The 15,746-nt window shown below is 42.5% G+C and overlaps 1 protein-coding gene across 1 annotated transcript in view; it reads right to left on the reverse strand.

The window, feature by feature from the left end:
- Positions 1 to 258: 258 nt before the first annotated feature.
- Positions 259 to 15,746, reverse strand: part of acad9 (acyl-CoA dehydrogenase family, member 9) — a 44,505-nt gene continuing 29,017 nt past the window's right edge. Inside the window, exons 13-17 of the mRNA XM_071364969.1 lie at positions 14,761 to 14,887; positions 9,066 to 9,143; positions 5,009 to 5,137; positions 2,637 to 2,709; positions 259 to 744 (exon numbers count right to left, since the gene is read on the reverse strand). Of these exons, the coding sequence (XP_071221070.1) occupies positions 644 to 744; positions 2,637 to 2,709; positions 5,009 to 5,137; positions 9,066 to 9,143; positions 14,761 to 14,887 (508 nt within the window). The 3' untranslated portion in view covers positions 259 to 643. The remainder of the gene's footprint in view (positions 745 to 2,636; positions 2,710 to 5,008; positions 5,138 to 9,065; positions 9,144 to 14,760; positions 14,888 to 15,746) is intronic.

The following is a 15,746-nucleotide window of genomic DNA, read 5'->3' on the forward strand; positions in this document are numbered from 1 at the left end:
ACTATGAAGACCACACTATGAAGACCACACTATGAAGACCACACTATGAAGACCACACTATGAAGAGCACACTATGAAGACCACACTATGAAGAGCACACTATGAAGAGCACACTATGAAGACCACACTATGAAGACCACACTATGAAGAGCACACTATGAAGAGCACACTATGAAGAGCACACTATGAAGAGCACACTATGAAGACCACACTATGAAGACCACACTATGAAGACCACACTATGAAGACAAGAAGCACTTTGGATGAAGAAAACCCTTTAATAGAAAGGCCAGTAATCTACAACCACTGTTCACTTCAACCAAAGTACCATCAGTAAAACAAGCTCATTATAGTCAATCATAGATAGAAATGATATACAGAATTAAATTATCATCATATCAAGAGTTGCTTCAGAACTGAGTTAGTTATTGCTCGTTCACAATACAAGAGTAGAGGCATGTAGCCATGGATGGAGCTTTAGGGTCACAGGACCCCGAGGTCAGTCTCTAGTGGCCCCCTAATGCCTTTACAGTGCCCTACTTTTAGGTTGCTACATATGGCTCTGGCCCAAAGTAGTGCACTGCATAGGCAATAGGACACCATGTCTCCTCCAGTCACAGAGTTCTGTTATTCTGTTCAGGTTCTAGAAGGTTCTGTCCAGAGGGTGGGAACAGACATAGGCTCTCTTCTCCAGAACCTCCCTGGCGATCTTCTTAATGTTCTCATCTTGGTTCTCAGGTGAGTCTGGAACAGAAATAACATTCATTAGCCTACACACAAACTACATTCATTACACACACACAAACTACATTCATTACACACACACAAACTACATTCATTACACACACAAACTACATCCATTACACACACAAACTACATTCATTAGACAACACACAAACTACATTCATTAGACAACACACAAACTACATTCATTAGACAACACACAAAATACATTCATTAGACAACACACAAAATACATTCATTACACACACAAACTACATTCATTACACACACACACACAAACTACATTCATTACACACACAAACTACATTCATTACACACACAAACTACATTCATTAGACAACACACAAAATACATTCATTAGACAACACACACACACACACACACACACACAAACTAGCCTACAACTATTGATCTGATAACTATTGATCTAGTCGGCTGGTCCTCGCTACATGTTCGTCGTCAGACCCACTGGCTCCAGGTCATCTACAAGGCTATGCTAGGTAAAGCGCAACCTTATCTCAGTTCACTGGTCACGATGGCAACACCCACCCGTAGCACGCGCTCCAGCAGGTGTATCTCACTGATCATCCCTAAAGCCAAAACCTAATTTGGCCGCCTTTCCTTCCAGTTCTCTGCTGCCTGCGACTGGAACGAATTGCAAAAATCTCTGAAGTTGGAGACTTTTATCTCCCTCACCAACTTTAAACATCTGCTATCCGAGCAGCTAACCGATCGCTGCAGCTGTACATAGTCCATCTGTATATAGCCCACCCAATTTACCTACCTCATCCCCATACTGTTTTCATTTATTTACTTTTCTGCTCTTTTGCACACCAGAGGAGGACGTTGTGTAACAGATTCTCTCTCCGAGGACGTTGTGTAACTGATTCTCTCTCCGAGGACGTTGTGTAACTGATTCTCTCTCCGAGGACGTTGTGTAACAGATTCTCTCTCCGAGGACGTTGTGTAACAGATTCTCTCTCCGAGGACGTTGTGTAACAGATTCTCTCTCCGAGGACGTTGTGTAACAGATTCTCTCTCCGAGGACGTTGTGTAACAGATTCTCTCTCCGAGGACGTTGTGTAACAGATTCTCTCTCCGAGGACGTTGTGTAACAGATTCTCTCTCCGAGGACGTTGTGTAACAGATTCTCTCTCCGAGGACGTTGTGTAACAGATTCTCTCTCCGAGGACGTTGTGTAACAGATTCTCTCTCCGAGGACGTTGTGTAACAGATTCTCTCTCCGAGGACGTTGTGTAACAGATTCTCTCTCCGAGGACGTTGTGTAACAGATTCTCTCTCCGAGGACGTTGTGTAACAGATTCTCTCTCCGAGGACGTTGTGTAACAGATTCTCTCTCCGAGGACGTTGTGTAACAGATTCTCTCTCCGAGGACGTTGTGTAACAGATTCTCTCTCCGAGGACGTTGTGTAACTGATTCTCTCTCCGAGGACGTTGTGTAACTGATTCCCTCTCCGAGGACGTTGTGTAACTGATTCTCTCTCCGAGGACGTTGTGTAACTGATTCTCTCTCCGAGGACGTTGTGTAACAGAAACAAAACATATGAGAGTTCACTAATTATAATAGCTGCTACAATTATATGTTAATATGTTGATCACACGTGATGCTGTGACTGGCTGGCTGTGTATTGAGGTCACCGAGCCGACAAGGTAAAAACCTTCCAATGACCCTTGAGCAAGGCACTTCCCCCGAACGGCTCCAGGGTCCCTGTTGGAGGTGTCAGGGATGGTTGGGATATGCAAAAATACACATTTCCAATATACACAAGCGTCCATGTGTGAACTAGTATAAATGTAAGCACCCCACAATGAGACCTCATCAAAAGTAGTGCACTATAAAGGGAATAGGGTGCCAACTCTGTCCTACTCACTTTTCTGTAGCTGAGTCATCCAGTAGTTGTTCTTGAAGAAGGCGTCAGTGCAGAACGTATTCGCCAGCAGCACCTACAACAATAGGAGCTCTCAGTTCATCACACGGCAGAATACGAGGAAGGCAAACAACCAACCAGAACTAAATGGGAGAAATCATACTACGCTGTTGGTTCGTGTAGCAACCAATAAGCTTCAAGACGCGTGAATAATAAAACAAAATATTACCATGTTAGATCCTACTGTATGTTTTATTTTAACCTTTATTTAAGTAGGCAAGTCAGTTTAGAACAAATTCTTATCTACAATGACGGCCAACCGCGGCGACGCCGCCCTAAAGGACTCCCAATCACGGCCTACCCCGGCGACGCCGCCCTAAAGGACTCCCAATCACGGCCTACCCCGGCGACGCCGCCCTAAAGGACTCCCAATCACGGCCTACCCCGGCGACGCCGCCCTAAAGGACTCCCAATCACGTCCTACCCCGGCGACGCCGCCCTAAAGGACTCCCAATCACGGCCTACCCCGGCGACGCCGCCCTAAAGGACTCCCAATCACGGCCTACCCCGGCGACGCCGCCCTAAAGGACTCCCAATCACGGCCTACCCCGGCGACGCCGCCCTAAAGGACTCCCAATCACGGCCTACCCCGGCGACGCCGCCCTAAAGGACTCCCAATCACGTCCTACCCCGGCGACGCCGCCCTAAAGGACTCCCAATCACGGCCTACCCCGGCGACGCCGCCCTGAAGGACTCCCAATCACGGCCGGATGTGATTCAGCCTGGATGTGTTGGATTAAGACTTACTGACACTGCACACTTCCTGATACAGTGGTAATATAGATACTGTATACATACTGATACAGTGGTAATATAGATACTGTATACTTCTGATACAGTGGTAATATTGATACTGTATACTTCCTGATACAGTGGTAATATAGATACTGTATACTTCCTGATACAGTGGTAATATAGATACTGTATACATACTGATACTTGTACGTGCTTCTACACCTGCATTGCTTGCTGTTTGGGGTTTTAGGCTGGGTTTCTGTACAGCACCTCGAGATATTAGCTGATGTACGAAGGGCTATATAAAATAAACTTGATTTGATTTTGATTTGTATACTTCCTGATACAGTGGTCATATTGATACTGTATACATACTGATAGTGGTAATATTGATACTGTATACATACTGATAGTGGTCATATTGATACTGTATACATACTGATAGTGGTAATATTGATAGTGGTAATATTGATACTGTATACTTCCTGATACAGTGGTCATATTAATACTGTATACATACTGATACTTGTATACTTCCTGATAGTGGTAATATTGATACTGTATACTTCCTGATACTGTATACTTCCTGATACAGCGGTAATATTGATACTGTATACATACTGATACTGTAAACTTCCTGATACAGTGGTAATATTGATACTGCATACTTCCTGATACAGCGGTAATATTGATACAGTATACTTCCTAATACAGTGGTAATATTGATACTGTATACATACTGATACTTGTATACTTCCTGATAATGGTAATATTGATACTGTATAGATACTGACACTGTATACATACTAATACAGTGGTAATATTGATACTGCATACTTCCTGATACAGTGGTCATATTGATACTGTATACATACTGATACTAGTGTATAGTACAGTACAGTACTACCTCATGGTAGTAGTTCCTGAGCCCTATAGAGATAGTGGGGTGAAAAAGTATTTGCCCCCTTTCTGATTGTCTCTATTTAAAAAAAAAAAAAAAAATGGTATACTGAGTGTTATCAGATCTTCAACCAAAACCTAATAATAGATGAAGGGAACCTGAATGAACAAATAACACAAATGTGACACTTATTTCATTTCATAAACAAAGTTATGCAACACCCAATTCCCCTGTGAGAAAAAGTAATTTCCCCCTTAACACTCAATAACTGGTTGTGCCTCCTTTATCTGCAGTGCCTGTTGATCAGTCTAACATCGCTGTGGGGAGTTTTGGCCCACTCTTCCATGCAGAACTACTCAACTCAGCAACACCGGAACTACTCGTTTCAAGTCCTGCAACATCTCCCTTGTGATTAGGTCTGGACTTTAACCGTTCCAAAACTTCTAATGTGTTGCTTTTTAGCCATTTTCATGTTGACTTGATTGTGTGTTTTGGATCATTGTCTTGCTGTATGACCCAGCTGCTCTTCAGCTCAGATAGATGGCCTGACATTCAGAGGTTCTGAATGTGGAACGCAGTGTTTGGCTTTCACCAGACGCGGATAAAATCAGAAAGGGGGAAAATACTTTTTTACAACACTGTATATCAACAAAATGGTGATTGTATAGTACAGTTTTACCTCATGGTCGTGGTTCCTGAGCCCTATAGAGATAGATCTACTAGATCGTGATAGGACGGCTGTCATGGCGTACAGGTTGATCAGGACGTCAGCAACACGCTTCAGGATCAGCTGCTCCTCTACTATCGTCTGTAGGAACAGAAAAGACACAGGTGTTGTGATACTATTCAGACCCCTTCACTTATTCCACATTCTGATACTATTCAGACCCCTTCACTTATTCCACATTCTGAAACTATTCAGACCCCTTCACTTATTCCACATTCTGAAACTATTCAGACCCCTTCACTTATTCCACATTCTGAAACTATTCAGACCCCTTCACTTATTCCACATTCTGAAACTATTCAGACCCCTTCACTTATTCCACATTCTGAAACTATTCAGACCCCTTCACTTATTCCACATTCTGATACTATTCAGACCCCTTCACTTATTCCACATTCTGAAACTATTCAGACTCCTTCACTTATTCCACATTCTGAAACTATTCAGACCCCTTCACTTATTCCACATTCTGATACTATTCAGACCCCTTCACTTATTCCACATTCTGAAACTATTCAGACCCCTTCACTTATTCCACATTCTGAAACTATTCAGACCCCTTCACTTATTCCACATTCTGAAACTATTCAGACCCCTTCACTTATTCCACATTCTGAAACCATTCAGACCCCTTCACTTATTCCACATTCTGATACTATTCAGACCCCTTCACTTATTCCACATTCTGAAACTATTCAGACTCCTTCACTTATTCCACATTCTGAAACTATTCAGACCCCTTCACTTATTCCACATTCTGAAACTATTCAGACTCCTTCACTTATTCCACATTCTGAAACTATTCAGACCCCTTCACTTATTCCACATTCTGATACTATTCAGACCCCTTCACTTATTCCACATTCTGAAACTATTCAGACCCCTTCACTTATTCCACATTCTGAAACTATTCAGACTCCTTCACTTATTCCACATTCTGAAACTATTCAGACCCCTTCACTTATTCCACATTCTGAAACTATTCAGACCCCTTCACTTATTCCACATTCTGAAACTATTCAGACCCCTTCACTTATTCCACATTCTGAAACTATTCAGACCCCTTCACTTATTCCACATTCTGAAACTATTCAGACCCCTTCACTTATTCCACATTCTGAAACTATTCAGACCCCTTCACTTATTCCACATTCTGAAACTATTCAGACCCCTTCACTTATTCCACATTCTGATACTATTCAGACCACTTCACTTATTCTAGCTTTTAGGACTGAGTAGCAGGCAGTTTAATCTGGGCACCTTTTTATCCAAGCTACTCAATACTGCCCCCCTGTCGCAAAGAAGTTAACACAGTCTCCAAAGAAGGGCCAGAAGTATACAGAATGGTGTCGTCTGTGTAGAGGTAGATCAGAGAATCACCAGCAGCAAGAGCGACATCATTGATATATACAGAGAAAAGAGTTGGTCCGAGAATTGAACCTTGTGGCACCCCCATAGAGACTGCCAGAGGTCTGGACAACAGGCCCTCCGATTTGACACACTGAACTCTATCTGAGAAGTAGTTGGTGAACCAGGCGAGGCCGTCATTTGAGAAACCAAGGCTGTTGAGTCTGCCGATACGACTGTGGTGATTGACAGAGTCGAAAGCCTTGGCCAGGTCGATGAATACGGCTGCACAGTACTGTCTTTTATCGATGGCGTTTATGATATCGTTTAGGACCTTGAGCGTGGCTGAGGTACACCCATGACCAGCTCGGAAACCAGATTGCATAGCGCAGAAGGTACGGTGGAATTCGAAATGATCGGTGATCTGTTTGTTAACTTGGCTTTTGAAGACCTTAGAAAAGGCAGGGTGGGATAGATATAGGCCTGTAACAGTTTGGGCCTAGGGTGTCTCCCCCTTTGAAGAGGGGGATGACCACGGCAGATTTCCAATCCTTGGGGATCTCAGACGATACGAAAGATGTTGAACAGGCTAGTAATAGGGGTTGCAACAATTGCGGCGGATCATTTTAGAAAGAGAGGGTCCAGATTGTCTAGCCCGGCTGATTTGTAGGGATCCAGATTTTGCAGCTCTTTCAGAACATCAGCTATCTGGATTTGGGTGAAGGAGAAATGGGGAAAGCTTGGGCAAGTTAATGAATTATCATTGATCTAGTTTATTCTTACCAATCACTTAAACATATTTAATAATGATCTCTTACCTAGCTTGATGACTGTGGGCATTTGTATTACTTTTTGTTGTTCTATATAGAGACAGCTAGAAGAGTCATATTAGATTGTTGTTCTACATAGAGACAGCTAGAAGGGCCATGGGTCATATTAGATTGTTGTTCTACATAGAGACAGCTAGAAGGGCCATGGGTCATATTAGATTGTTGTTCTACATAGAGACAGCTAGAAGGGTCATATTAGATTGTTGTTCTACATAGAGACAGCTAGAAGGGCCATATTAGATTGTTGTTCTACATAGAGATAGCTAGAAGGGCCATATTAGATTGTTGTTCTACATAGAGACAGCTAGAAGGGCCATATTAGATTGGTGTTTTATATAGAGACAGCTAGAAGGGCCATATTAGATTGTTGTTCTACATAGAGACAGCTAGAAGGGTCATATTAGATTGTTGTTCTACATAGAGACAGCTAGAAGGGCCATATTAGATTGTTGTTCTACATAGAGATAGCTAGAAGGGCCATATTAGATTGTTGTTCTACATAGAGACAGCTAGAAGGGCCATGGGTCATATTAGATTGTTGTTCTACATAGAGATAGCTAGAAGGGCCATATTAGATTGTTGTTCTACATAGAGACAGCTAGAAGGGCCATGGGTCATATTAGATTGTTGTTCTATATAGAGACAGCTAGAAGGGTCATATTAGATTGTTGTTTTATATAGAGACAGCTAGAAGGGCCATATTAGATTGTTGTTCTACATAGAGACAGCTAGAAGGGCCATATTAGATTGTTGTTCTATATAGAGACAGCTAGAAGGGCCATATTAGATTGTTGTTCTATATAGAGACAGCTAGAAGGGCCATATTAGATTGTTGTTCTACATAGAGACAGCTAGAAGGGCCATGGGTCATATTAGATTGTTGTTCTATATATTAACTGACTTGCCTAGTTAAATAAAGGTTAAATAAAAAATATCCACAACATCATAGTTAGGAAGCCGTTACAGAATAAAAAATATTCCAAAACATACATCCTGTTTGCAATAAGGCACTAAAGTAAAACTGCAAAGGTGGCAAGAAATAAACTTTTTGTCCTGAACACAAAGAGTTGTATTGTGTTGGATTTGCCCCAACATAATACATCACTAAGTACCACTCCATATTTTCAAGCATGGTGATGGCTGCATCATGTTATGGGTATGCTTGTCATCGTTAAGGACTGCAGAGTTTTCAAGGATAAAAATAAACAAAATGGATCTAAGCAAAGGCAAAATCCTAGAGGAAAACCTGGTTCAGTCTGCTTTCCACCAGACACTGGAAGATTCACTTTTTAGCAGGACAACCTAATTGGCCGAGTTACAGTTTTGACTTAAATTTGCTTGACAATCTATGGGAAGACCTGAAAATGGTTGTCTAGCACTGATCAACAACCAATTTGACAGAGCTTGATTAATTTTGAAAATAATAAATAGGCAACTGTTGCACAATCCAGGTGTGGAAAGCTCTTCGGGAGTTTTTCCTAGCCACCGTGCTTCTACACCTGCATTGCTTGTTGTTTGGGGTTAGAGGCTGGGTTTCTGTACAGCACTGAGATATCAGCTGATGTAAGAAGGGATTTATAAATACATTTGATTGATTGAAATCGCTGCCAAAGGTGATTCTAACATGTATTGACTCAGGGGTGTGAATACTTATGTAAATTAGATGTTTCCATATTTAACTTTCAATACATTTGAAAAAATGTCCAAAAACCCGTTTTCACTTTGTCATTATGGGATATTATGTGTAGATGGGGGAGAATTGTTTTTCTTTAATCTATTTTGAATTCAGGCTGTAACGACAAAATGAGAAATAAGTCAAGGCTATAATGTACCTTTCCATATCTGTACAGCAGGTTCTCCACGGTGGAGCCAAAATGGGCCACGTTCTGCTCCAGTTTCTTGGCACTGTCCTGGGAGAGAATAGGGGACAGGGAAACTATGACTTCATCTATACATTCCATTCACTCATTAGATCAGGGTTTCCCCTCTCATCGGGCCACCCCAGACTTTTTAGCATTTTTGTTTTAACCCTAAACTTGCACACCTGATTCAATTAGTCAAAGGCTTGATGATTAGTTGACTAATGGAATCAGGTGCAACAGTTTAGGGTTAAAACAAACACGTGGAACGTCTGAGAGGCCCGAGGAGAGGGTTGGGAAACTCTGCATTAGATGCTTCCCACCAAAGTAACAGAATGGTTCTAAAACAACATGTGACAGAATGCAGGGTTTGTACAGACAGTGGCAAGTCAAATTCAAGGACATTCAAGTACTTCTTCAAGCAATAATATTTATTTTCAAGGACCATCAATTTGTATTTGTTACTATTATGCAACTGTTTCTAGTCGCTTCCGACTGGCAGCTTTAGTGTCGCCGGTCTGGAGAATGGCGAGTGGACTGTGTGAGGAAAACGGCAGGAGCACGGGAACGGCAGGAGAACGGGAACGGCAGGAGCACGGGAACGGCAGGGGCACGGCTGCCGCTTGCTGAAGCGGAATATTGCGGGTGCCCCAAGAATGAGGCAACTGGCAAAAAAACTCTCAAGGTTGTTGCAAAGAAAATGTCACAAGGTCACAATGTAGAACTGGTGCCAGCACAGGATGCAGCGTTGTCTTTTTCCCCTTCATGAGGCTCTTCAGGGCCAGCTCACCCACTCGCAACGTCAGTCTGACACGTTTTGCACCTTACACAGTGTGGGTTGGTGGGGTCCAGTGACATAGTGGTAAAAAAAAGGTGGGTCAACTTACTGAACAACAATATAAACACAACATGTAAAGTGTTGGTCCCATGTTTCATGAGCTGAAATAAAAGATCCCAGAAATGTTCCATTCGCACAAAACGCAGAATTTAATCTACATTTGCCCGTCATTTTAGCTATCGATGCTTGGTGGCGCCTAATCAGTCTGTTTGGTACCTGTCTTGTCTGAGTGGCAGTGTGGGTGGAATGAGCGAGCTGAAACACCTGAGGAAATAAAACACGGTAGTCTGCCTGGACATTAATTCGCAAGACCAATACATTTGACATTTTAATAATACTTTCAAGTACCAACTTTTGCATTAAAGACCAAAATTGGTTAAAGAAAATTGTGATAAATAAAAATATATAACCGTTTCATTTAAGGACCAAAAAATTGACAGCTGTGCCATATAGATTGCAAAATAGTTGGGAAGAGATTGTCGATGTAACGATTCCATGGCACATGGTCTATGAATTGATACGCAAAACAACGCCGGATTCAAAACGTAGAATTTTTCTATTTAAATGATTATACAAAATTCTTGCAACCAATAGAATGTTATATATATGGGGGATACAATCTTCCCAGCTCTGCAGATTTTCCTGCAAGGATGCAGAGTCATTAGATCATTTATTTTGGTACTGTCCATATGTAGCTCGTTTTTGGTCACAGGTCCAGTAATGGCTGAAGAATTGCAATATTTACCTGGAGCTATGCAAATAGACTGGGTAGACATTTGATTAGATGTTCAGGAGTCTTATGGCTTGGGGGTAGAAGCTGTTTAGAATCCTCTTGGACTTTGGCTTGGCGCTCCGGTACCGCTTGCCGTGCGGTAGCAGAGAGAACAGTCTATGACTAGGGTGGCTGGAGTCTGACCATTTTTAGGGCCTTCCTCTGACACAGCCTGGTGTAGAGGTCCTGGATGGCAGGCAGCTTAGCCCCAGTGATGTACTGGGCCGTACGCACTACCCTCTGAAGTGCCTTGCGGTCGGAGGTCGAGCAGTTGCCGTACCAGGCGGTGATGCAACCGGTCAGGATGCATTCGATGGTGCAGCTGTAGAACCTTTTGAGGATCTCAGGACCCATGCCAAATGTTCAGTCTCCTGAGGGGGAATAGGTTTTGTCGTGCCCTCTTCACGACTGTCATGATGTGCTTGGACCAAGCACATTAGTTTGTTGGTGTTGGTGATGTGGACGCCAAGGAACTTGAAGCTCTCAACCTGCTCCACTACAGCCCCGTCGATGAGAATGGGGGCGTGCTCGGTCCTCTTTTTCCTGTAGTCCACAATCATCTGCTTTGTCTTGATCACGTTGAGGGAGAGGTTGTTGTCCTTGCACCACACGGCCAGGTCTCTGACCTCCTCCCTATAGGCTGTCTCATCGTTGTTGGTGATCAGGCCTACCACTGTTGTGTCGTCACCAAACGTAATTGTTATTGTTTATTAGTTTACTCCAATTGGGGGAGGGGTGGTAGGGAATAATAAGGGAAGGTATATTCTTTAAAAAGTTCAAAAGTTTGGGATCACTAAGAAATGTCCACGTGGCATTGGAACACAGGAGTGATGGTTGCTGATAATGGGCCTCTGTAGATATTCCATTATAAATCAGCCGTTTCCAGCTACAATAGTCATTTACAACATTAACAATGTCTACACTGTATTTCTGATCAATTTTATGTTATTTTAATGGACTATTTTTTTTGCTTTTCTTTAAAAAACAAGGACATTTCCAAGTGACCCCAAACTTTTGAACGGTAGTGTATATATTTACCTCCAAATATATGGGGAATTGGAAATGATGCAGACAGTTATATTGATGGAGGCAACAATCTATCTGCTATATTAAAGCTGACCCACTAAAAAAACGATTTAAAAAACATAAAAATTAAATGAAGTCACAACTTGAGAAAATGTCTAATTTTCAAGCTATTCCAGTACTTTCAGGATTTGGAAAGGACCACCGCTGAGTTCACTAGATAAGGGCTCTTCTTAACCAGACTAAATTATGGCTTAAAACACAGCTTTGATGTCATTCTGAAATACTTATTTTAGATTACTTATTACGGGGATCATCAACTAGAATGTTGCGGGACGATTTTTTCTTGAGCAGATGGTCAGAACATAATTACAAATTATTTGTAGAGTGCAAATTGACCGCAAGAAGCACAAACCGATATAATATGACTAAAACAATAATTTCAAACCTTGCTTATATTTGTATACAATCACAAATATCTCTCATGTGTGGGAATACTTTGGAACAGATTTTCCCAAAATTGTATCACTTGGAGCTTATTTTTACAGTACTTTAGGTCCAACAATTACACAAATACAATAACTAGCGGGCCAAATTCAGCTTGTGGGCCACCAGTGAGGGAACCTGACTTATGGTAACAACGTGTGGGCCACCAGTGAGGAACCCTGACTTATGGTAACAACGTGTGGGCCACCAGTGAGGAACCCTGACTTATGGTAACAACGTGTGGGCCACCAGTGAGGAACCCTGACTTATGGTAACAACGTGTGGGCCACCAGTGAGGAACCCTGACTTATGGTAACAACGTGTGGGCCACCAGTGAGGAACCCTGACTTATGGTAACAACGTGTGGGCCACCAGTGAGGAACCCTGACTTATGGTAACAACGTGTGGGCCACCAGTGAGGAACCCTGACTTATGGTGACAACGTGTGGGCCACCAGTGAGGAACCCTGACTTATGGTAACAACGTGTGGGCCACCAGTGAGGAACCCTGACTTATGGTAACAACGTGTGGGCCACCAGTGAGGGAACCCTGACTTATGGTGACAACGTGTACTGTAAGCCTGTGGGGATCAATACAGTTCAAAACAACTCCGCCACACTAGGATGTTCCAGCCATGTTTATAGTATCATATACACAGTACATTCAGAAAGTATTCAGACCCCTTGACTTTTTCCACGTTTTGTTACATTACAGCCTTATTCTAAAATGGATTAAATAGTTTTTTCCCTCATCAATCTACACACAATACCCTATAATGACAAAGCCAACACAGTTGAAATATTTGCAAAATGTTTAAAAGAAAAAAAAGAAAAAAAAATACCTTAATAGTACCAGTCAAAAGTTGACACACCTACTCATTCCAGTTATGACACACCTACTCATTCCAGTTATGACACACCTACTCATTCCTATTTAGAATAATAGTGAAGACATCAAAACATTGAAATAACACATATGGAATCATGTAGTAACCAAAAAAAAAAAAATGTGTTAAACATATGAGATTCTTTGCCTTGATGACAGCTTTGCACACTCTTGGCATTCTCTCAACCAGCTTCACGAGGTAGTCACCTGGAATGCATTTCAATTAACAGGTGTGCCTTGTTAAAAGTTAATTTCTGGAATTTCTGGAATTTAATGCATTTGAGCCAAATCAATTGTGTTGTGACAAGGTAGGGGTGGTATACAGAAGATAGCCCTATTTAGTTAAAGACCAAGTCCATATTATGGCAAGAACAACTCAAATAAGCAAAGAGAAACGATAGTCCATCATTACTTTAAGACATGAAGGTCAGTCAATCCGGAAAATTTTAAGAACTTTGAACATTTCTTCAAGTGCAGTCGCAAAAACCATCAAGCGCAATGATGAAACTGGCTCTCATGAGGACCGCCACAGGAAATTAAGACCCAGAATTACCTCTGCTGCAGAGGATAAGTTCAGTAGAGTTACCAGACTCAGAAATTGCAGGCCAAATAAATGCTTCACAAAAGTTCAAGAAACAGACCCATCTCAACAACTGTTCCCGAGGATACTGCATGAATCAGGCTTTCATGGTCGATTTGCTGCAAAGAAACCACTACTAAAGGACACCAATAATAAGAAGAGACTTGCTTGGGCCAAGAAACACGAGCAATGGATATTAGACCGGTTGAAATCTGTCCTTTAGTCTGATGAGTCCAAATTTGAGATTTTTGGTTCCAAACGCTGTGTCTTTGTGAGATGCAGAGTAGGTGAACAGATGATCTCCGCATGTGTGGTTTCCACCGTGAAGCATGGAGGAGGAGGTGTGATGGTGTGGGGGTGCTTTGCTGGTGACACTGTCTGTGATTTATTTAGAATTCAAGGCACATTTAACCAGCATGGCTACCACAGTATTCTGTAGCGATACGCCATCCCATCTGGTTGGCGCTTAGTGGGACTATCATTTGTTTTTCAACAGGACAATGACCCAACACACCTCCAGGCTGTGTAAGGGCTGGCTATTTGACTGTGAGCACACAGCCTAGACAACGCAGGAGTGGCTTAGGGACAAGTCTCTGAATGTCCGTGAGTGGCCCAGACAGAGCCCGGACTTGAACCCGATCGAACATCTCCGGAGAGACCTGAAAATAGCTGTGCAGCAACGCTCCCCATCCAACCTAACAGAGCTTGAGAGGATCTGCAGAGAAGAATGGGAGAAACTCCCCAAATACAGGTGTGACAAGCTTGTAGCGTCATACCCAAGAAGACTCAAGGCTGTAATTGACTGCCAAAGGTGCTTCAACAAAGTACTGAGTAAAGGGTCTGAATACTCAAGTAAATGTGAGTTTATTTTGTACAAATTTGCACATAAAAACCAAAAACATTTTGCTTCGTCATTATGGGATATAATGTTTAGATTGATGAGGGGAAAAAAAAACTATTGAATCTATTTTAGAATAAGGCTGTAACGTAACAAAATGAAGAAAAAGTTAAGGGGTCTGAATACTTTCCGAATGCACTGTAGTACCATTCAGTCCCAGGGTTAGGGGTTAAATAAGGTACGTACCGCCAGACCAGGATGCACCACCCCATCCATCCCAGTCAGTCCAAGGTCCACCTTCCTCCCAAACGCGTCTCCCAACTTCCTGCCCAACATCTCCAAGGCCACACCCACATTCCCCTTCTTCATCTCCCTGATTGGACAAGGCAGAGAGAGACAGGTGACAATTTCAGAATGTTACAGATAGAAATGTAATGAATTGAGCTGATTAGATTCCCCATAATACACTAACATACATAGATACACACACACACACACACCACACAAAAGTATGTGGACACCCCTTCAAATGAGTGGATTCAGCTATTTCAGCCACCCGTTGCTGACAGGTGAATAAAATCTAACACAGCCATGCAATCTCCATAGACTAACATTGGCAGTAGAATGGCCTTACTGAAGAGCTCTGTGACTTTCAATGGGGTCCATACAGAAATGGTTTGTTGAGATCGTGTGGAAGAACTTGACTGGCCTGCACAGAGGCCTGACCTCAACACCATCAAACACCTTTGGGATGAGTTGGAACGCAAACTGTGAGCCAGGCCTTATTGCACAACATCGGTGCCCGACCTCTCGAATGCTCGTGGCTGAAGTCCCCGCAGCAATGTTCTAACGTCTAGTGGAAAGCCTTCCCAGAAGAGTGGAGGCTGTTATAGCAGCAATGTTCCAACATCTAGTGGAAAGCCTTCCCAGAAGAGTGGAGGCTGTTATAGCAGCAATGTTCCAACATCTAGTGGAAAGCCTTCCCAGAAGAGTGGAGGCTGTTATAGCAGCAATGTTCCAACATCTAGTGGAAAGCCTTCCCAGAAGAGTGGAGGCTGTTATAGCAGCAATGTTCCTACATCTAGTGGAAAGCCTTCCCAGAAGAGTGGAGGCTGTTATAGCAGCAATGTTCCAACATCTAGTGGAAAGCCTTCCCAGAAGAGTGGAGGCTGTTATAGCAGCAATGTTCCAACATCTAGTGGAAAGCCTTCCCAGAAGAGTGGAGGCTGTTA

This window comes from Salvelinus alpinus, chromosome 2, assembly GCF_045679555.1.
Source record: "Salvelinus alpinus chromosome 2, SLU_Salpinus.1, whole genome shotgun sequence".
NCBI lineage: Eukaryota > Metazoa > Chordata > Actinopteri > Salmoniformes > Salmonidae > Salvelinus > Salvelinus alpinus.